Source organism: Ambystoma mexicanum, chromosome 10 (genome assembly GCF_040938575.1).
Source record: "Ambystoma mexicanum isolate Mex_15411 chromosome 10, UKY_AmexF1_1, whole genome shotgun sequence".
Classification (NCBI taxonomy): Eukaryota; Metazoa; Chordata; class Amphibia; order Caudata; family Ambystomatidae; genus Ambystoma; species Ambystoma mexicanum.
In genome coordinates, this window is record NC_090932.1 from 1,122,491,208 (window position 1) to 1,122,515,335 (window position 24,128).

The window sequence follows — 24,128 nt, forward strand, 5'->3', positions numbered from 1 at the left end:
GAGGAGAGAGATACACCCCCCACTGTCTGCCTAAAGAAGCGTCTAGATTAGAGGTAGCTGAGCGAAGAGTTCGAGAAGGAAGGTATTTTGGTAGAGAGCGTTGGATGTAGGGCGGGCCCCGGCCCCAGAAAGGCTTGAGGACAATGCAAAGGGTCTTGAACTTGATCCTTGCAGCCACCGGGAGCCAGTGGAGAGATTTCAGTGCTGGAAAGACATGATCCCTGGGCTTGAGGCCAAGGATAAGACTTGCAGTCCTGTTCTGGATTAGTTGCAGATGGCGGAGAGTAGAGGAAGGCAGATTGAGAAAGAGGCTGTTGCATTAGTCCAGCCTAGAGAGAACCAAGGCTCTGGAGACAGTGAGATTCTGGTGGAAAGTGAGAAAGGGAAGAGTCCCTTTGAGGAGGAGCAGCTGGTAGTTGGACTTTTTGGCGATGTCCGAGATGTGAGGAGAGAAAGAGAGAGTGTATTCGAAGATGACACCAAGATTTTTTACCTCTCGAGAAGGCGAAGGAAGAGGGCCCAAGGCGGGCGGCCAGAGTGACAGAGGGAAAGCAGGGCAGGGGTCCGAATGAGACGGATCTCCATTTTACTGGCATTAAGGTAGAGATCATTGGAGGCACACCAATCTTGAATCGCAGATGGACAGTCAGGAATGAGTGAGAGAGGAGAGGAGGCTGAGGAGAGCCTGAAGGAAAGCCGAGCCATCTGAATAACACTGAAAGTTAGAGGAGAAGGTAGAGATCAGGTGGGCCAAAGGGGCCCAGTAGAGGTTGAAGAACCAGGGTGAAAGGATAGAGCCCTGTGGAATGCCACAGGTAGAGAGAGGTGGCGGAGAGAAAGGAACCAAGTTGGACCTGGGAGGGGAGGGATGGGCCAAGAGGAAGGAGGCCAGTCACTACGTGGCCTGATCTGTGATGTCCAGGTTTTCACGGTGTCGATTGATCGGGATGGCGTGGTTGACAATGTCAAAAGGAGGATGAGGACAGAAGGAATACTGGAATCACGGTTAGAGAGCAAATCTTCACAGGTGTTCAGGAGAGCATTTTCCATGTCTCTGGCAGCTCTGAAACTAAGCTGATGGTCATGGCGACAACCAACAGATTCAGTGAGAGAGTAACCTGGTAGATGGCAAGCTTTTCCAACAGTTTGCCCAGGAAAGGGGTGATGGAGATTGGGCGATAGTTTGCCTGGCAGGTAGGATCGGCAGACAGCTTCTTGAGAAGTGGGTGCACAAGGGAGTGCTTAAGGGGAGAACGGAACGTTCCAGTGGTGTAAGAATGATTACAGAAATCGCCCAAGGCTGGACCGAGGGTGTCAATATGGTCCTTGATGGTTCTGGGGGAGCACCTGTTTGGATGACCCTTTCATAGATCAGACTTGTCTAGAAACCTCGGCAGGTGTTGTCAGAGAGAAAGAAGAAAAAGTCTGAGGAGAGGTAGAGATGGCCAAAGGGGGCCAAGAGAGGGAGAGGAAGAGGAGATGGAGGACAGGATGTCCTGAGATTTAGTGTGAGGCCAGAGCTGTACAGAGTGGCTGGGAGGGAACAGGCAAGGTAGAGACTGCAACAGGATTGACCAGTTCCTTGCAGATTTTAAAGTGTTCGACTGTGTTGTTGGAGCCCGCAGAGACCCAGGTTTTAATGTGTGCTCTATTCTTGATCAGTGTTATTGCTTCGACTGGCATTTTGGTGCAACCAGTCTAGGTATGTCTAAATGTGGCCTGGAATGCTTCGCTGTAATGTTATTCGTGTTTACACTGGTCTGCCTTGTGTAGCCAGTTGGACATGTTTTCATTGTGGCATGGCATTTTTAATAGCAAAGCATTAATGTTCCTGTGCACTGCTGGTGACTTGCATGTATTGGATTGGTGTTACCCTACAAAACAATTGCAAACACTATGGCTTCATAGCCAAATGTTCTCTTAAAATTGTGTTATATAAATATGTTTTAATGCAATATACCTTTCTCCTAGTGCAGTGTGCGGCATACCCCATCAGCAGCACGTTCATGCGTATTGTGCAAGCGTGATAATCTAGGCCGGCCAGAGCGTGGTGTGACCCATGATTTGTTGCCGAGTGGGGGGCGGGAGGCCCTCATCATGGCTCGCAGGGGGGCCCCCACATTTTGTGTTACACCACTGCTGTGTAATAAGGCATTGAAGCTTTTGTTGTACACAACATGACAATTGACTCTTCTCTATGTCTTTCATCCTTCAGTCTGTCATCCAGTCTATTATTCGAGCCCTCGATTCCACTTGGTAGCCTGTCTGCCTGTCCCTCACCCAGACTTGGCTTTATCTCTCTGTGTACCTTGTCTCTGTTTACTAATTAGTCTGTCCATATTTCTGTCTGGTTGTTAGTTTACACTTGCGTGTTGGGTGCTTGTCTGTATATCTGTCACTTTACATATTGGTTGGTCTATCTGTCCACCAGTCGTCTCTGCCTGTAGGCTTTGCCATCTGTCTTTGATGCATGTTTGTATTTGCCTGTCGGGATTCAGTCTGTCTGAATATCGGAGGGTCTGCCCAATTATTTGACTCTGTTTCTGTATGTTTACCAGACATCCTGTCTGTACACCTTTATCGCCATCTCTTTACCACTCTACCCATCTATGCGTAGGTCTGTTTATTCACCTGCTTGTCTGTTTAACTGGTATACTGTCACAATGAATTTCTTTCAGTACATTCTCCTGTGTCTTTGCCTTTTATACTTTGCCTTGCATAGTTCTTTCTTTTTCTCCCTACCTTCCCCCTGCTCTACAAACCCTATAATTGAACGGGTTTATTGTAGGCATCAAGCTGCTTGGCTTCAAAGGAAATTTGTCAAAGGGGAAATTGTCACAGAAAAATGTTCTTAATAACTGAACATGGTCTTCCAATGTCTATATAACTGTCTACTTGTCCCTTTGTCCATCATTTTCTCAGTCTGTGTATTTGCCAGTATGTAGCAATACATCTGATTTTCTTCAAATCTTATGTTTGTCTGTAAGAATTGAAAACGGATGGAGGCAGTGAATGAGGGATGGAGGTAGTGAATGGGGTCTGCCAAGCTACTTCTATGTGGCAAAATTCGACCCAAGAGTGACCATGAGCTGTCAGCACCCACCGTGTCTAAGACATCTGCGAGAAGGAACTCGTAGGATCCCCGGCAGAGCTCTGGCCTCCTCTGGTGGTCACTTCGGCGCCCCTCCCGGTCTGTGGGGACATAGTACTGCCATGGGACTGCAACAAGACAAAGCAACAAATACGTCAGGGAGCTTGAAACAATGGCCTTAGTAAGAAAGGTGTGTCTGTGTGAGCTTGTGTGAAAGAAATGGCATGCCTGGGAGGGAAAATGTAGGACAGGCTGGTTAAGCCTGGTTAACCTGTAACATATTGGGGAAGTGCAGGCTGGCTGAGCCCTAAATTCCGTGTATGTGTATGGAAATATGCCTGGTTGGGCACTGGAGACTGTTTATCTGTTTATCTGGATGGTAGCCTGAGACAGGTGATTGATTGGGCTCTCGATTTCTTGCATTTGTGTGAAAGCATAGGGCTCTTTGGGCTTTCGATGTCACGTGCCTCTGAGGTAACATGCCTGAAAAGGGCAGTGTACTTCCGCCCCATATTATCCCATTATTTATGGTAACATACCTAGTAAGGAGATTAGGCTAGGTGGGTCTTGGATTGCTTGCATCTTTTACAGGCCTGCGGGCAGGCTCTGGTTGAGCTCTTGATTTCTTGCATCGGCTTGGTAGCATATCTGAGAGGAATGGGCTGGTTAGGCTCTCAATTTCTTGTCCGTACCGAAGAATACCTGATAACGATGGACTGGTTGAGGTCTTGATTTGTTTGGAAGTATGTCTGAGAGGGATGTGTTGGTTGGACTTTTAATTTCTTGCATTTGTTTGGAATCATCTCAGTGGAACAGGATGGCTGGGGTCGTGATTTCCTGCATCCGATAACATTCCTGGAAAGTCTAGATGGGCCCAAAGTCTAGATGGGCCCAAGAGTCTTTGTACCTTTACAATAACATACTGGGTGGAGAGATCAGGGTATGATGTGGGACGTGGGATGCCTTTATCTTTCACATTCCTTCGAGAGTCAGTATGATTGGGCTCTCAATTTCTTGTATCTGTTTTGTAGCATACCTTTGAGGGATGAGCTTATTGGGCTTTTGATTTCTTGCATTTGTGTGGTAGCATGCAAGGAAGGGACATTCTGGTCTGGCCCCAGATTTTCAGTGTCTTTACAGTTACATGCCTGGAGATGATAGGTGGGTTCTAGATTACATGTTACTTTTACATGCGTGGGAAGGCTGGCCTGGTTGTGCACTGAATTCTTATTATGCGTGTGGTTTCCAAATTGTAAAGGAAATAAGGGCAGGAAAGTCACGTTCTTCTAAGTGTCCCACACCCAAACAAAAGATATGGACACAATCCCCTGTGAACACAGTTCAGAATTGCTATAAAATTAAGTTTCAGGCTTAGCACACATGGCATCCTGTACTGAATGCCATCTGGCATTTGTTGTGAGACTGACTCACCTTCTGAGAGTGAGGAACAGAACCCGCAGTGGAGCCGCTGCCCTGCCTCTACAAACCGCATGAATGGACACACAAGTGCCCCACATTCTCCGCATTGAACAGGTCCGCCAGTCACACCTTCAGCAAGGGGGGGTGGAGCCTGAAATTACATCCAGAGAGTGGGACATCAGGGCAGGTAAACATATTAATAATCCTAAAGCTTTAACTTTCACATTCCAACCAAATCGCTAAAACCATCCCCATCGCAATAAGTCACTACAGAGCTTTGCGGGAAATATCCCACCCGTCTACATCCCAGAACTATTAAGCATGTATTTCTTAAAGTAATTTTGTATCTTGAACCAAAAAGCGTGTAAAGTTTGATATTCTGGACAGGTTGTACCATAAAACAGTTTTCGGGAGCATTCTTTTTTGTTTTTTTGTGGATTTGGTGGCTCACCTTGGGCACTCAGGGAAGCAGATGCTGTCTCGCGCACACTGAGGTACTTTGTCTCAAATTTGGGGAATAAGCCCAGTAGTGCTTTTTCTGTGGTTAAGCGGCCTCTTGGGAAATGGGGAGAATGATTTCCTGCCAGTTTGGTGGCACCAAAATAACAATATGGTTAAGAAAGAGACAGCCACCCATCAGTTATTAAGAAATCTGTCGATTTCTGCCTGGTCGCTTACCATGGTGAAACAAGCATTCCTTTTTCAAAAGGTATAATCAATGCATGTAGCAGCGCCAGCGAGTAGGCGAATATGTTTAAGTCACTCTCCACCAAAGGGTTAGCACACACCGAAGATTTTGTAAAAAAGGCCTTACTTTATATGCCACTAGACAATGAGATGCTTAGCTAAAGGCTCTTTGCTGCGAACATAAGTAGCCCCCTTTTAAGAGGAGCAGGAGAAATTAAAATACTTGCCTGGACCTTTGGTTACCTATGGCTAGTGAATGAGTAACTGTGCGACTTCTCTTGTGTGTGAGGATACCGTGGGGCAGTGTCTCTAAACATGGGGACCTTTGGTTAGGTAGAGAGTCCTCCCATGGTGAGATGGGTGCAGTGTGAGATGGTCTATCACTAGGTGTTGTGACTAAGTCCCATGTTTGAGGCTAGTTGATGATACTGGTTCCACTCCTAGCTGTCTATTCCGCACCATCAACCAGCCTTGGAAGCAGAAGGATAGAAAACAATATGGGTCTAAAAACAGAAATGCAGATAAAGACCATGCAGTTTGTGGGGCTGCCACAGTGGCCATCCGCAGGCTTCCTAAAAGTGAGGCATAATTTGCTAAAAGCCATTGGTTCCTGAGCGTGGCTATCCGAGAGACTCGGGGAACAGCATGTGATTGCACACCCTGGAAACAGTCAGAATCACTTTGTTTGAGAGAGAGAGAGAGAGAGAGAGACTCTGAATCTCAGACACAGAGCGGACATCCTCTTCATTGGCAGTAACAACAAGATGACGGCTGAAGAATGTACTACTTTCCGGCGGAGCGGACCGCTAACCGAGGATTCTCACCTGCCAATTCTGTAGTTCAAACAAGTATTGATCAATCATGTAGCACACCTGCATCAGGATCACAGTTGAACACAGTGATTCAATTGAGAAACCCATGCGCAAAATCCAGAAAGGGTAAAAAGACACTAGAGCTCTGTGAAGAGTCAGGAACGAAACTCGGACACAAGTTAGCCATAGTTTTGGTTAAAGACTTTTATTAAAAACAAAAAGGTTTGGGAAAAGGCCACTCTGACCCTGCTATAAAAGGAGTTTCCCTACCAAAAACCAAGGATCTGTCTGTGTCAGGATGTCAAAATCATCTGTCCTTGAGTCACACTATAAACTAAACTATAAACTGAAAAGGGAAATGTCTTTAACCTTCTTTGATTTCAAAAAGAGTCTGTAAAGGAAAATTAAATGGCGCCAACAAAAATGTTCTCCAAGGTAAAAGAGCCCTCTCTACCCTTTACAAATGATTCTCCAGCCAAAAAGCAATGGTTCCAGAGGGTGGTTCCCTTCCCCTGGATTCTTCCTCAATAAAAAAGTCAAAGGTTCCTTCTTTATATGTTTGTGTTGCTTTCTGACTTGCCACTGGCTTGGTTACTCCCCTGCCAGGACTTATTATGGACTTGTGACTGCCTAATATACTCTCTTGCCAGGCCTTTTTGTATTCAGACTTATGTTGCCTTATATACTCCCCTGCCAGGACTTCTTATATTCACATGTGGTTCCTTTATTACTTCCACAGGGTCACATACCCCTTTGGTATATCACACCATATTTGCATTCCATACATTCATATATAGCTGGGGTCCTTATTTGCAATATGCCTTCTTTGTTTTCTATCAGTCTCTTTGTTGTCTCTGTTTCTTAGGCTTTAATTGTTATAGTCAGTATTAGAGGTGGTCACCGAAATGCCCTGCGGTCCCCTCTGTGCCTGGGCTGGCTCACCGGCTTTGCTTGGCGTTCTCAACCCCATTTGTGCTTATGTGGCAAAGTTTTGCTGCCTGGTTTCCACTATGGACTGCTCTTGCGTCATTCTGGTCTCTCTCTTGGCTTTGTCATGTGAGAAACCAGAAGATGTGTCACACACTAATCCCCGGGGATCTGTCATCTAGGTGGCCAACACACGGCCATCACTTTCGGATCCAGTTCCTGGGGGTGGACCAGTGTGGGAGGATCACCAGGTTGAGAGGTCTTCAGGGAGGGTCGGGGAGTGGGACTTTACCCCCACTTTTACAACACAAACACTTTCACACAGACAGCCCCGTGATGAGGGAAAACAGACTAACACCCGATCCGTATACCTGACATGTCCCAATACAATGGTCAGGCAATTACTGACCATCAAAAACAAAGGTAAAGGTGGGCACTACAATGTAACACATACGTTGAACATTAGAAGTTGTTCAATCTTGAAAAGCTTTTGCCTGGGGCAACCAGTTATAAAGAGGTCCTGTGGCATAGCGACCAAAAAATCATGGAACAATGAGATAGAGTAATTCTGCTCTATCAAGAACTGGTGCTCACAGTTGGCCCTAAAGAGGGCTGTACATTCGGAAGATAATGTATCAAATAGTTTATCCACAACCTTTATAGTAATAAACTGACCATCACACACACCTCACTTTCATTAAGCTTTGCCACACGGATAAAAGGCGCAGCACGAGAGCACCCTCTGATCAAGGCAAAGCACACAAGGAAACAGCAGTTCAGAGATGGCAGTTTAACAAGAGAAGAAAGAGGGCAAAACAGAAAGGGATCGCAAGGAGGGAAGTTCCCTTGACCTTTTCGACAAGGAACTGCTACTTTTCTGAAACCTCGAGAATAGAAAGCATAAGACCAGGAAACCAGGCTGAAGAATCCTGCATTGTGTGTCGGAGGTACCCAGGGCCCTGCTGCGTCAATAATCAAGGCAGAGAGAAGTGCCAGCTGCTGTGGTACTGTGGTACTGCTGTGGTACTGTCCTTGGCTGCAAGAACATAGCATTGAATATTGTTAAAATGCGTGTGATAAAGTACGCAAGTAAAGTTGAACTGCTGATGAGTGATTGAACCTTTAAAGCAAGATACAATACCCTTGACAGAGTGGTCCTGCACCAGGTGGGTGCTCAGTCAAAGGTCTCTGTAAGGTATCCAGCAGAGAATTGGCAAAGTGAAAGTGAGAAAGAATTCATATCAAGAAAAGAGCAAGAAATTGTGAATCGAAGTGGTCCTGCGACGGGTTAAGCAAAATCCTGCGCATAGGTGAAAGTCTTCAATTTCTGAAGTAAAGAAAGCTTGGAAAAGTAGAGAAAGTTGGTCCGAGCCCAGTGGAGGGAGATCAATTGAAAGCTTTGTGTTAAAGTGGGCATGAGCCCGGCAGAGCAGCACCCGGGGTGAACAGTGAATAGACCAAGAAGGTTTTGTGTTAAAGTGTGTCTGAGCCCAGAAGATGGGGACCCGGGGTGAATCGAAAAGTTGTACATGTGAAATCCTGAGAAGAAAGGAACTTTAAGGTTTGTCGTGTTGCATTAGGCCCTCAGAAATAAGAGACTTTGAATGTCAAACAGACTTTGGCACAGAAGGCCCTGATGTTTAGGTTTTGAACTGCATACTAGAGAAGCCAACGAGTGTGCTACGCTCGTGTGTGCCGCCTTGTCCCATGCTGAAAACGTGGGGAAGAGAAGCCAATGGCTTGAATATCCCGACATTTCATTTTTTGAACACTTTTCTTTTGCATAACATTGTTTCCCACACTATTTGTTTTCAGAAGTAAGGATTGGAAATAGGTTTATTAGTATAGGCACTTTTATTATGACAGACTCGACTAGGGCTGCATTATTATTATTTCATAGTCGTAGCTTGCTCCCATCTTTAGATTTGGGATTAGATGGGCATTTTCCAAACCCACTTGAAGTTCAATAAACACCCTTGAACTGTGATCACTTGTGTCTGTCTTACTGTTTGATACCATGCCTTCCTTACAGCCTCCCCACGCCTGCTTCTATCCAGGTCCTGGTGGGTGAAACGCTACCTCCTTCGGTTGCCGAACGCCCAGGCTGGAGTCTTAAACTGGCTCCTGGCATGTCTGCGGCGCATCCCGTCCTCACAGCATTTCTTTGCTTCCTCTCTGGTGAGCCGCTCAGCTCTGCCATAACGGTTCGTGCTTCCAAGCTCCACAAGCCTCACAGAGAGGTGCAACAACTTCTCCAAAACAGCAGCAGCCTCCGAGAGTTTGCTTTCGATCTTTAAATGTCCCGCGCTCAGAAGCATTTTGAAAACAACTTGCACGCTCATTAATTGAGGCTCCCTCTGCTCTGCGTTGGTTTTGCCTTCTTCCTCATCCCAGTACTTTGGTGATTGTCGGAAAAGGTGTCCATTGAGGACGATTGATTCGGGTTACTTGGAAAATCACATTCAACAGTTCTGAATGAGCCAGTTATATATGGTGGAAAACTAGAACTAAAAAAGGTAGTTTTGGGGATTTACATTTTAGACCACGGATGAAGTGTGGCCTATAGGGTATTGGGAAAAGGGTTCTCTATTTTCCCTAAAGGGTTGTGTTGATGAATGGCAATAGGCCATTCGGATATTGGGTATGAAGGGATTCTCTTCATAGGAAAATGGGGAATACCATGATTCATCCAATGAAGTCATGACATCTCCCCAGAGGCTGTCTCCTGCTATGTGATCCTCCCTCATTAGCCGTCCCCAGGATCAAGATCAGGTAGTGGCTACCATCCCTCGGGCCACATGGGAGGAGGTTACTGCTGGGGAATCAGTGATGACTCCATTGGATTCATCACAGCTCACAGCCTCGAGAACCATGAGTATGGACAGAAAGGTGTTTGGAGGATGCTGTACTGTGAGGAAGAATGACAGGGAGAAATCAAGATGAAGAAGGAGAGAAATATAGAACCAGGTGGGAGAGAGAAGGGCGGAGGCGGTCGAGACAGAAGTGGAAGAGTAGAGAGGGAGAGAGAAGAGCAGAGGTTATGGTGAGAGGAGCAGAGAAGGGAGAATCAGGAGAGTGAAGAGCAGGAGAGAGAGAGAAAGAATAGAGGGATGAGAGGGGGAGAAGACAGCAAAGGTGGAATGTGAGGTGGTGCAAGAAAGTAGTGTGAAGAGTGACCTTTTAAAAGTTGAGGCGCAGAAGAAAAGTGGAAAGATGAAGAAGGGAGAGACAAGGTTGGAGCGGGGGTAGAAGAGGGAAAGCAAGAGGTGGAGGAATGGAGTAGATGGAAGGAGATGGCACAGAGAGACCAAGTATGCAAAAAATAGGAGAGAGAGAGAGAGAGAGAGAGATAGAGAGGGGAGGGAGAGAGTGAGAGAGGAGGAGGAGGAGGGAATGCAGAGGTTAATAAGTGGAATGAAGAGGAGGAAGATGACAAGAGAAAAAGAGGAGCAGAGAAAGGCAGAGAATAGAGAACCACTAAAAGTTAGGTGTGAGGGTTCAGCAATGAGAGGCGGACACAAAGTTGCAACATTCTAAGTATTCGCCATATTTAATTAAAGAAAAAGGGATTTGGAAAAATGCTTATCTTGCCCTAACTAAAAGAGAATGGGCCTCATTCCGAGTATGGCGGTAAGGGATAGCGGCCACCGCTAACGAGAGCGGTGGCGGTAATCCCTTACCGCCATACTCCGAGTTCCCTTTGCGCCATGGTGGTTTTAACACCTGCTTTTAGCAGGTGTTAAAAACCATGGCGCTAAGGGACCTTGATGTTAATTACGCCACCGTAATTTACGGTGGCGTAATTGACGCCTTCCCCACTCCCATTATGCCCTATGGGGCAAGAATGGGAATGGGGAAGGGTAAATGGGGATTGGGGAATTACCGCCCCGCCAACCTTGGAATGGGGCGGTAATTCCGCCATCCACCAAGGCGCTGCCGGTCCGGGTACGGCGTCAACCAAGGCGTTAATAGCGCCATTGGTTAGCGCCGTACTCGGAATGAGGCCCAATGTCCCTACATACTAAAACTAAAATAAGTTCACTGTATGTATATATATATATATATATATATACACACAGTTTCAACAAAACAACCCTTGCCTCCACGATTTAGTCTCCCTTCCCCTGAACTTTTTGAGGAAAAGGCATTACAACTGAGGTGCTAAGTGCACCAACTTTACCACCATGGTGTAAACTATGTTTACACCATGGTGGATGGCGGATTTACCGCCCCATTACAAGGTGAGTGGTGCGGTAAATCCCCATTTCCCATTTTCCCTTCCCCATTCCCATTTTTGCCCCATAGGGCATAATGGGAGTGGGGAAGGCGCTAATTACGGCACCGTAAATTACGGTGCCGTAATTAGCACCAAGGTGCCTTAGCACCATGGAACTTAACGCCTGCAAAAAGCAGGCGTTAAGGTGGGAATCAGGCGTTAAGGGTTAACGGTGGCGTTAACCCTTAACGCCTGAGTTGTAATGAGGGCCTATGTTTCACCATGTTCCATTAAGGGTAATGAACATTTCTCTTTCCTGGGTAATCCCCTTAAGATGACAAGGCAAATGTTCTTTTTACAATAGGGGAAATATATTGAAAGACAGTCTTTAATAGTCTTTCAGATTGCCAAAGCAAAAATGTTCTTTTAAAAAAAAGGCTTCATATAAACAAAGTCATTGGGCCTCATTACGACTGTGCCGGTTCGGAAACACTGGTGCCGATAAGCCTATTGGCACCAGTGTTTCCAGACTGGCACAGTACGCCTCTGCATGCAGGTACCATCCCGCCCGCCATGGTTAGACCAGGCGGGCGGAACGGCACCTGCCTGCAGCGTTTCACAGAAGCACCGTTGTTAACGGTGCCAGTGCTTCCGTGGTCCCCATTCCCATGGAGTCCTCTGGGACTCCATGGGAATGGGGACTTACAAAATTACTGGCGCCTGACTTCCTAGCCACTGGGGTCGGAATACCCCAGTGTTACAGCGAAGTTCGGCGCCGGTAATTCATTACAAGTCTGCCAGACCCGTAATGATGCCCATTGTATTTCCTGGTGTACTCCCCTGCCAGGAACTCCTCCACTGAAATACCCAATTTCAACAAAGACTTAATAGGACTTAGAAAACTCCTCTTCAGCACAACATTACATGTCCTGGTACACTTCCATACCAGGAATATCCCCCTTTGGCTCACATAGAACCATTGGTGTACTCTCCTGCCAGGTATCTTTTTCCAAAGAAGGTTCAAGTGAAAACTCTGTATATCCTGGTTTACTCTCCTGCCAGGAATATCCCCCTTTTGACTCGCACAGATCCCCTGGTGTGAGTACAGGAGAGTTACTGCCAGGTATCTCTTTCAAAAAGGTTTTGCTACCTGATGCTCTTATCAGGTCTCTTTGCAACATTCACTTTTCGCTTAAATGTTTTCACATTTGCATCTCCTCAGTAGCACAACCTTGTGGACTTCAGTTAACACTTACACAAAATTCCCCCATACTGACCTCCCCTATATGAGGATGTGTTCAAGCTCCTTTTGTCAACTTCTCTTACAATGTCTCTTTCCCCTAACTGACATCTCATGTCAGGAGAATTGTACAACTTCTGCATCTTTGTTTCTCTCATTATGCCTTTTGGCTTATGGCAATGCTGGTTCCAAGTCTCCCCCAACTCACATCTCTTATCAGGAGAATTGCACCACATTTGCCCTCTTGTTCTCTCTGTAATTCTATTTGGTCGGTATTCAAAACTTTCACTTAATTGTCCATGTACCTGTCGGAACGCCCCGGGGTTACCACTATCAAAAGGGCCAACTCACCAGTATCTCCTGTTGACTTCTACAGCTTGTGAAACTCCTTTCCCGGTCATCTGCCAGCTTTGTGGTCCCTCGCCGATGCGGGCACTGCTTTCTGCTCCGACAACGTTGTGGACAACCTCTCTGCAGTTGCAGATTCCTATACTGCACTTTCCCGGAGCCCGCCACACTCTGTTGGGTCTCCCACCACCCTGGTACATCAGATTGACAAGTGGCAGGTCAGGTGCACCTATCTCCTCCAGCATGGTTCAATCCTGTATGTTTGCCTATCTCCACGGCCCGGCTTCCTGCTGTGTGCACTCTGCAGCCCTATCAGGTTTCTCCTTCACTTTCTCCTTCTCCCGCCTGCAGGTGTTTCTCTGCCCGCCTGCAGGTGTTTTTCTGATTTAAATGTCCCATGCAGTTGAGTGAAAGGACAACAACAAGACTGCACATTACTATCGGCACTGCTGTTGATCATCATTGACTCTTTACTTCTCTTCTTTGTCCCAGTACTTAAAGCTTTCTGGGAGTTGAAGTCAAAAGGATTGCCATAGTGTTTTAAGTTATGTTGTTGCACATTTGTATCTATTTAAACATCAGATATCAAGTATGCTTCCAGGAAACCTGGGAAGTACAGCCAGTCCCTTTCCCAGGTTATGACACACATGATATACCAGCTGTCAAAGGGAAAAAGGGCAGACACTCAGTTGGCTGTCCATATGGATTAAAACCGCTCTGGATTGGGAAATGGTATCCATTGAATCCGGCTCCCCTGTTGTACTGTTGGTAAGCTTCAAACTTTCTTGTAACGTCTGTGCACAGCTACAAACAAATGTTGGAGTTTGGCTCTCGCGGTGGTGACACATTAACCCTTGTTAATGTTTATAACCGGGTCTCGAACAAACATACACCAAATACAATATAGGAGATAAAAAAGACGAATGGAATCAAGGAAAGCCATGGTGGGGGAAGCCCTTAGCGTTACAGTGGTGGGGGATTTGAATCTACAAATAGAACCCCTACTGGACATGGAGGGACAGAGGAATGGGCATGCAATGGGCGGTTTACGGATGATCAGCCGGCAAGACCCACCTTCATAGGGGTTGATGGAGCCACAAACATAGATTGTGTCTTCCTGTCCGTGGGGCTGTGGCCATTTGCAATAAACTTGAAAGTCCTTGACATCTTGGGAAGTGATCATAAGCCCCTGATGTTGAGCCGGATGTATATTGGTATGCTCAAGAAAGCTCTTCAGCATAGGCCCAGTAATCCCCTCCGAATCGAAAAAAGGATAAGGTGAACAGATCTGGATCTCCCCTCCCTCATTCCAGAAATCTTTGATACAGCCCTTCCAGACCTTTGACACATGCTTTCACTGGACACCACAGACCAACAAAGCATACGCCAAGTTAACCCTGGGCTTACTGCCCTTTGTAACTAAAAACTGTGTAAGAAAATTTAAAAAGATGCTACTAAAGGGGCCTATTGGTACAACACAGAGTGCAAGAAAGCCAAGTTAGGCGTCCTGGCCTGCTTAAAAAGCAACAAGGGTATCAATCGGGATGAACGGAGTTCAAGGAGAGCGCTGTACAGGCAGTTTCAATAAAAACCAAAAAGGATGTGTTTGTTCGACAAGAATTGGTAAAACCTCAAGAGGCAACTAACCAGGGGGACTCTAAACTTTTCTGGGGAATTGTCAGCGGAAGTACAGAAGCCAATGCTAATGGTCCTGCAGACAACAGCACGCTGTCTGCATGGAAAGCACATTTCCAGAACCTGTATGGAACGAGAGGTACACTCGATCCCCAGATCACAGCAGGGAGGCCACAAACTAGAAAGGCACTACACGCCCAATTCGGTTAGAAATTATGGAATCCCGGGACACAATAACATTATAACATTGGGGCAAGGCCCCAGGACCAGACTTTATGCCCGTTGATCTGGTTACGGATGAACCAGACAGGGGGGGGGGGTGCTCAAGAGCTGAACCTCCTTCTCTGAGCTTTGTTGCCCTCATATACCCCTGGCAGGCACCCATGAAGACTCTGTGCACCTGCCTGCAGGGTTTATCTCCGGTCTTAGATGCTGGGAACTCAGTGAGGACAACATGACCTGCGAAGGCACCTGGTGAGAGACTGACTGCATGCTACGTACCTGGAGGGAGGAGCTGCAGCAACGTTTAGCCCACTTCTGTACCCTGCGTGGCCTCGCGCAGCGGTGTAATCGACTGTGGAGGGCTGCCGCCACCAGAATTATCCCCGGCTTCAACACCTAACAGCAGACACAGACCACACACAGCTCCATGCCACAAATAGGCTGTCTCGGCTGCCGACTCAGCACCCTCAGCCCCCAACGTGAGGGACAGACTGAGTCCGGCTGTGATGAGGCGGGAATCAGCTGAGGCAGGGGCAGACACTGGAATGGTTGTGAAAGTTCGGTGATGGATCCCCTGCGCGAGTGGAGTAGGGACACATAAGATCACAACCCCACGCTTGAGTGCCTTGTGGCGGCCCGGGTTGCTGCCAATTGATTTGGAGATACGACCTGGTGTCTGAAGGAGGTCAGGACTCTGACCCCTCCCCCCCAACCCACCACTTACCTGAGAAAATTACGATCCTGATCTCTGCTAGTGTATGGCTGGGCAGAGGTGGTGACAGCGAGACTCCTGAGATTTAGTGAGAAACTGAGGGGCACATAATATCTGGGTGAAACATCCAGATTCATTGATTGAAACGGTTGGACTACAGGTTGTACTTGTGTGTGTAGAAATACTAAGGGCCTCTTCAGGTGAAAGGCTGGAACTGTGCCGTGAAGGAGCAACCAATATGGAAGGTGCTACATCTCTCTGTGTGGACCAAGCGACCCCAGGCACTGCATGCTGCTGTATGATACTGGGTAGGATACGGCTGGGTCGGTACCTTGTCCAGCATAAGGGATGCAGGTGCAGTCACACATTCCCCCTGAACTGGTCTAAGACACGGTCCGCAGGGCCCAGACAGAGGGGGTTGGTACTCTGGGCTTGCCACAAGAGGATGGTCAGAGGAACTGGACTAGGTGGCAGGGCTACAGCCAACAACTGACATTGGAGGGACCACTGTGGAGGGGTGAGTGGGCCGGATACAGTCTAGGTTGCTCTCTGAATCAGCTGTGTTCTCCTAATTCATTGACAAAGATGGGGGAAGGGGATAGGTTGCAATCCAAACTCCCTTTTGCTACTCCCTCCCAGTCAAAACAATTGACCAGAGGCCAGCAGGACTCGAATGTTGAGTTTGAGCGCCGAGCTGAACCCTCCTCTGACACCCTGCAGCATATCAAAGAGATCCTGATGCAGCTGCAATCGGGATCAGCTCACTGGACAGCAAGCTGGACACACTCACCTGCAAGGTCGATCACATGCAGGTCACACTTAACAGACATGGTGATCGGTTGGATGAGGCAGAGCAGTGTCTATCCTCGTTTGAAGATGTATCAAAGTCAGCGGCGCGGGAAGTGACTCAACTAAAAAAGGCAGCCAAGGAGCTGCAGGAGAAACACGACGATCTAGAATCCAGGTCCCACCGAAATAATCTCAGGATACTAGGTGTGCCGGAGGCATTGGCTAAGGGCCCCATGGAACAATGGGTAGAGTCAATGCTGCGGGCTGTGCTGGAAGAAAGGGGCTTTTTGTCCTTGTTTGTGGTGGAGAGAGCACATTGCATACCGAGAGGACGTCCACCAATAACAGGGGTGCCACCCAGGCCCATCAGTGCCAGGCTACTCAACTATTGCGACTGCAACTTTACACTGCAGCGCTCCAGGGAATTGGGCACTCTTAGTTACGGAGGTGATCAGAACCGGCTCTTTCCTGACTTTTCCAACAAGGTACAAGTGTCCAGGAAGAGCTTTATAGTGGTAAAAAAAAAAAGGCTCCAAGCCAAGTCTACAAATATGCCATGCTGTTCCCGGCACGGCTGCGAGTGGAGCATAAGGGTAGAGCTGTTTTTTTCCAATCACCGGAGGAGGCGATCGACTTCTTGGACAATGTGGAGAAGGGTACTGGGTCGGCAAATAATGAAAGGGGTTGGGACGGATCCTCTCCCAGAGACCTGGGTTAAGGTAATCCAAAAGCTCACTGCCAACACCAGGCAGGGGTCATTGCCATAAAGAGGGTAATCTACTGCCAGAGCTATATGTTTGACTAAGGTCGGTGGGTGGTAGCTGGGTCTTGGGTGAGCCCCATGCATTGGCTCAATGAATATAAGTTGGGAAGGAGGTGGGCACTTAACTGGAGGATTGGGAGTAGAGTGCGGGATACTAGGGTGAGTTGGGTTTTCTGTCTAGTTTGGCTCAGTGGGAATGTGCTGAAGTGAGGGTGGGTTCTTAACAGGTGCATTGGGGAATGTAAGCGGCTCAATTGGCCATCAAAAGCCTGTAGGGTTCTTGTATATGCAGCAGCATAATGTAGACATAGCTTTCCTTCAAGAGACCCACTTCCTGCCCAGCAGTGAATCAGCTTTCGACAGGGGATGGGGATAACGCAGATAATTTACCTCATACTCAAGTTATTCCCAAGGGCCTGTGCACTGGTCAGAGGCACAGCGGGATTTCAGTGCACAGACGTGTGGAGGGGTGGAGGGGTGACTAGGGGAGAGTCCTGATCCTTAATGGGATCATTCAGGGGCAGGGGTTCACCCTCATGAATTATTACAGCCCAAACATGGAGTCCATAAGGACATTAGAACTCATAGGAGGCACCCAGGTAACATGATACTCTGGGCAGGGGACTTTAATGCAGTCATGAATAATCTATTAGATAGGTCCGGGGGGGCTCAGCAGAGGGGCGACCAAAGGGAAATTGCAGCAGTTATGCGCTAACAAGGGCCTGGTAGATGTGTGGAGGGCCAGGAACACTACAGAAAAGGGGTACACATTTCGGCCATCAGTGGACGGTTCTGTATCCCAGCTAGATTATTTTCTTGCTTCCGATAGCGGGTCCGGGTGGTTTTCTGACTGCAAGATTTTGGAACATGCCTTATCCGATCATGAACCAGTGGTAGCCATTCTCGTAGTGCCAGGCAAGGGTGCTGGAGGCAGGTGCTGGTACTTTAAAAATGATAGCCTACAGGACTCAGTCTTTTGGGGGGGAGGTGTGGGACTGGATTGTCCAATTATTTTGGATTAAAGTGTTTGTTACACTCTATTAGTAATACTCTATTGGATTAGAGTTTGGACCACACACGAGCTCGGTGTAAACCGCAATGCCCTATCGCACCTGATGGACCAAGAGGGTGCTCGCTTCCTGCCTTTGTTTGCTCATGTGAAAGGGTACCTAACTAGTCACCATCTAGGAGCATACTGGTCCAATCCATCAAGCATATTGAGAGGTGCTAGTGGCAGACTAAAGAATATAGTGCGGGATACAGTGGTAGTAGACACGCTGAACGTCTGCGCAAACCTGACCATGTTTTATTTTATACCTGGAATGCAAAATGGCTCAGGGGTTTGAAACCTACTTGGATGTGGCCACACCCCCCCTTAGCCCGTCACCTTTACATGAGATTCAGCATGGACCAGCTAAATCTGGCAGGGGATGCAGCAATAAATTATACCTGCCAGATTTGCGGCCAATCAAGGGAGACCACAAGCCACTTTCTGTTTTTCTGTGAGAGATATACTGGTGCAAGGAATAGGTGCCTAAAATCACATTGTAACAACTATGGTATTCGACACACAAGGGATGCTTTAGTACTATTTCACCACTCCCAAAACACCAACATAGTGTACTTTGTGGCATCCTACCTGTATCAGGCATGGCACATAAGATCAAGTGCACTGAATAGTGGCTCTGCCTAGAGCTTGACCGTGACCCACGTTGCAGGTTTTAATTATCGGGCCCAGAGGATAGCTCAGGGGCAACCCGTTCGCCTTGGAAGCAAAATAACGCAGAGCAACACAGGTTCCATTCCCGGGTCTGTGCTTAGAAGCCTCTGGGTATTACGTACGTTATAAATAACCAATTATAATTATGATATAATCCATGCACTTACCATGCATAAACCCCATTCCTGGGGGCACAACAATGCACTAAGGATATAAAGATGTGAGACACGCTTGCACTTAATAACTGCACGCCCACACTATTATGATAAACTGCACAAATGTTATGATTTAAACGGTACTTATGGTTGGTTGATCCAAAGGGTCGCCAACCATGTTACTTCCGCAAGTACTAAACAGAGATAAATAACCGCCGTGATAGGGATGAACTGCTTTTAATATGCTCCTGTTGATAGGGGTCTTCAGATTTTATTCCTTGAAATTCTAGCCCAATATGATGTTTTATATGAACACATCTTATCTGTATGGTCATTTATGACTCATTATTCTATGTATAATGCACTGTATTTGTATGTGGTTAATGACTGTCAAATAAAGCCTGATGATGATGATGATGATGATGATGATGATGATGATATCAAAGGAGTTTTAAAGGGGTTATCTACATGTGAAGGGTGCATAAAGTTCTGCTTAAGATGCTTAACAGAAGTCGGTTTTAAAGACCTCACAATTAAAGGGTTCTGAATAATGGCAGCAGGCCATTAAAAACTCTGGCATTAGGGTTTCTTTCTCACAGTCAAGGGAACAATACTGCGTCTTCTCTGTTGGAGCCATCACCTCGCCCTGACAGCAATCTGTGAATAACCACATGAGTCAGGCAAAGACAGGCCAAGCAAGTGAATCCTGCTAACCCTGCAGTCCAACACCAGCAACAGTACCTGATGCCTGGCCTCCGTCAAGACGACCCAAGACCCCAGTGGTGGTGGTGGCAGGTAATCTAGAAGTCCCGACAGACCAACACAACTCCTGACAAGAACAGCCCAATTCAAGAAAGACTATGCAAAGATCCAAGAAAGAAATGCAGGACACTTAAATTAAGGACTGTGAGTGACTATTACTGCATAGTATTCCATTCCTATTCGAGATCCCCACCCTACGGGCTCAGTGAAACCTAATTCTCAGATTTTCTGTTGAATCCAATAAGGAAAGTGAACCAATAATTTGGCTTCGATTTGCCGGTTGGTTTCTGGGCTGTGATAGTATGGTGAAGGATGTGCAGCGTGGAATGGGTGAGTAGTGTAGGACCTCTCACCTCTGTTGGTGGTAGGATTGCCAAGGGTTTCACTATGGCTGCCAGTGGCAAGTGTGAGACCTCGGCCAGCTGGGCAGTGGCGGGCAGGGTGTAGGTTGTGCAGCGGATGAAGCGGGGGCTGGCATTCCCTGGAACAAAAAGAGACAAGGGATAAAGTAGGACGTGTATACCTTCCCGTCAACAGCAGATGCATTGTGTGCTTTTGGAACAGTGCTGTAACACTACTGCACTTACCTGAAGTATCCTGTGTGATACTAGACCATTACTGTCACTGCCTGACTGAACTGACATGGGCCTGACCCTGCCCGAGCCCCACAGACACTTTGGGCATAGGACTCACATTTGACTGACTCTGTCACAGAAAGTGGTACTAACCTTTCGGATGCACTGGCATGTGAAGGGCATCTCACAATGTCCATAGGGTGGACTTTGGTGAGAGTTATAACTACTGAAGGAAGTGGAACTGAGTGAAGGTCTTGTACTCACCTTGGTCCTCAACAGTGAAGTGAGTGCTGGTCAGTGGAGGTATCTGCCCCCTGACATCCGTCACAAACACCTGTGACTCCCATAACAGCTTGTCATCCTCAATGGCTCGCACCTGTGGAAAGAGATGACTTGAGTCATTATTTGTGCCTGCTGTTATGGTTAATGGGCAGATTGAGAGAGTTGGCGAGTGAATTAATGGGTGATTGATGAATTTCACCACCTAGAATGAGCAAAGGGACAAAGTAAGTGACGGAATGTGTGGGAATTTGCACCCACAAGCCAAGTGATCAAATGAGTCACAGCATGTGAATACAAGTGCATTAGTGAGTGAGGCATTACGCTACAGTGATGAACAAAGGGGTATAGTAAGTCAGGCAGTCAGTGAATAAGAGAATTCAGGAGTGGTTCATTGGAGGAGTTTAAGAGCGAGTAATGCCTTGAAGACAGGGAAGGTTCCATAAGAGAAAGCTGAGTGGGTCCATGTTCAGTAAATGTAATGTGATAAACTAAATACATTTAAATTTGCCTGAAACAGATAAAGCAACTGGTTACTTGTGGCATTGTGAGGTAAAGCCGGAGGTCTTAAAGGGTGAGTGAAGCTCCAGAAGATATGAAAATAAGCACAATAGGTTGGACAAGGGTCTTACGTGGGTTTCATTTATTATAATGGTATTGAATGAGCGCAGACCTGGCTTTGAGAAGCAACAGAGCGCTTTACAGAGGTATACAACAGTAGAGATGCATAACAGAGTGCTTTTCAGAGGTACCAGAACAGATATACAGCAGGGGTTAGGATACAGAGGGGCACAGAAGAGGGGTACCGGGTGGCGGGGAGGGGTGGGAGTCATCTAGCTAGTCAGGTGGCACAAGGGGCGACGTGATGGCCTATGTGTTAAGGTTTCAACCCTTCTATGTTTGCATTCAAAAAGGAGGTGGCATGAAAAGGAGCTCACCACGCTGGGAGTAACACTGAGGTCTCCATCAGACTGCAGAGATTTAGCAGTGGCCAGCCGGACTTCCTCCTAAAAGAGAGAATAAGGAAAGAGAGCGTGAACCTGGTGTTTTGCGAAGTGCGGCTAGGAGGCAAGCTGCCAGCGAGTACATTTGGCCAGGAGGCAATTAGTCTAAATAAGACTGATACAAACATTAGGCCCATTCCCACATTCTGAATAAAGCTGGTAGTAAAAGATAAGGCACCTGCTGCGATTAGTAGTGCTTCATTTATGGGCCGGGATGTCTGACAGTACTTTGCCCGGTCACTTATTTCTGTGTGCCGCCACTTATTGTCTCAGACTCAGTTTAATTTTTTAACTGTTAGTCATAGTTACACAGCAAGAAACAACAGTGTGCATAGGGAACGGACCTCTGCGTCCTGAGCTGGCACATTGTTATTCATGAAGCTGATGGCCCACGCTGGAGTGGCTTTTCGAGTTATCCCTTTTCATGAATAACAATGAGTTGGAAAGGAAGAAAACACGGAGCGCTCATGCTGGCCATGCTTGTGCATTGCTCCAATAGCCTGCATTACATTGGTGCCACTTTGCTATTATATAGCGATCAGCAATGCTCCTGGTGGTGGGTGGCTCAGGCATGTGATGTGGGAAGCAGCCAGGCAGCCATGCTACCAGGGGCAAATAACTAGTTCAGAGGGCATGCAGGCACACACATACATGCAACTGTGCCAGTGTCACTGGGGTGGCTGTCATGTGGCATGTACTGCTCTGGCTGGCTCCACTTTGCTGCTTCACATGGAGGAACTCAGCAGGCACATACTGAGCCTTGTTAGACAGGCCATAATGACTTTCCCTTCTAGTATGCCACCAGCTTTGGGAGGAGCCAATAAGCAAGCATGTGGCAGGCCACCGTCTCAGTCTTAAACAACTGCTAGCATTTAACTGCGATAGACAATGCACATTTACCAATGCTATAAGTGGAGCAGAAGGGCACCCAGCATAGTGGACAATAACAGGACAGCAGTACCACCACCACAGAGGCAGGGCCAGGGACATTACCACTGCCAATTAGTGCCTGTGCTGAGTGCTAACAAATACAAGATCTTCAATGTGTTTTTGTTGTTTTGTTTCAAGACACAACTAGTATGTTATGTTGAAAGGGAAGGTGAGGGCCATTGCAAGGTTCGAGCTACCCTGCCAATAAATATCTGTGGAAGAGCTTTGGTAGAGACCTTGGCCCAAGGTCACCAAATATAGAATACATACACTGTAGTTTTGTCTCTATTAACTGGCACTCAAACTCTGTATTTTTTAACACTCCTCATAGAAAAGACTCACAATCTAGGTCAAATTGAAAATTTCCAGAACAAATAACCCATCCAATTTCAGATTATTTCATAATGTATTTGCATTTGGGGAGGAGTAATAATGAGCCCATAAATCAGCCAATATATGTTTCAAACAATGAAGGTCCTCATTAGGGCTGTCAAAATCATGCATAAAAATGTACATACATTACAGAACGTAGTAATAATAATAAATAGGCTGACATTCAAAACAAACCACCAATTTGGGAGTATGTACTTCCATTAGACATCATCAGACATAATAAAGTTGGAGAATGAAGGTTATAAATCAAGATGATTAATATTGCATTACCACAAACAAAACATGACAAGAGTGAGAAAAAAATTCAATAAATATATTAAATAAAGTAATATGAAAAGAAGACCTAGTAAGTTATCCGTTTCTAGAAAACCATTTGTTCGCAACATTCCACATATCAAACACCTCTTAAAAATGAACATCGGATGACAGTGTATCCATAACTCGAAATAATGCATATAGGTTAGATCAAGTCTTATAGATGGTGCAGTCCCACCTAAAGAGTTGATGGTGTGTAAGTATGAAGAGTAACGATTACCAAAATGCAGTGTATAAAACCATAGCCAATCCTGGCAACTCTGTACTGAAGAGAAATAAAAATCACACAATCAAATAGTGTGCATTTCATAGTTGTGTGTGTGTATATACTGATATGGGAAATTGACCACTAACCCCACTAATGAGATCACAAACATGTTGATGGAACTCATTTCTAAGTGATACAGTTTGGGGTTAATTACTGGTGATGAGAAGGATTACCTTACTGTGGAACATCCCAAATTGCCCCAAATTCACTTTTTACCGAAAGTACACAAGGAATTTGACCAAATCCCAGAGCGTCGACCGATAGTGCAATGAGCAGATTACTGAAAGATTTTCCAAATCTATAGATTCTATTAACAATATTGAGGTACTCAAGCTACTAGCTTTCTTTTGGGGATGCAATCCATCTGCTACAACTATTAGAGAACTATATTTGGGACAATGAATTAAGATTGCACATGATTTGGCATTAAGAACATTTGACTGCACATATAAAAACTGATCTGCCTCATATATGGCTCATGTGATAATGCTCAAATAATTATTACAATTAACACTCAGCAATAACATCTTCCTGTTTAATGGAGAAATGTACAGACAGCTTAAGGGAGTAGCTATGGGTGCAAATTATGCACCTTCCCTAGCCAATTTGTTCATGGGCGAATTTGAAGCACAACATATAAACTTGAATAATCAATTTAAGCGCAACACCTGCAACTGGTATTGATTTATTGCTGATGTTTTTATGATCCGGCACGTGAGTGAGAGACTCCTACAAGACTTTGTTACTTACTGAATCACAACCATTCTGGAATTTCTTTCACCCGTTCATCACATTCTACCGAGATCAACTTTCGGTTTACACCTTTACATTCAAGGGAATGAGATTCACCCAACTGCTTATATGAA

General features: G+C 46.4%; 1 protein-coding gene across 3 annotated transcripts in view; it reads right to left on the reverse strand.

Annotated features, from left to right (window-relative positions):
• LOC138492054 (protein transport protein Sec24C-like) overlaps window positions 1-24,128 on the reverse strand; it is a 255,965-nt gene that overhangs the window by 154,284 nt on the left and 77,553 nt on the right. For all 3 annotated transcript variants that reach the window (XM_069619003.1, XM_069619001.1, XM_069619002.1), the window contains exons 5-9: window positions 21,291-21,359; window positions 20,338-20,449; window positions 19,852-19,979; window positions 4,523-4,661; window positions 3,104-3,219 (exon numbers count right to left, since the gene is read on the reverse strand). In XM_069619003.1, the coding sequence (XP_069475104.1) occupies window positions 3,104-3,219; window positions 4,523-4,661; window positions 19,852-19,979; window positions 20,338-20,449; window positions 21,291-21,359 (564 nt within the window). The remainder of the gene's footprint in view (window positions 1-3,103; window positions 3,220-4,522; window positions 4,662-19,851; window positions 19,980-20,337; window positions 20,450-21,290; window positions 21,360-24,128) is intronic.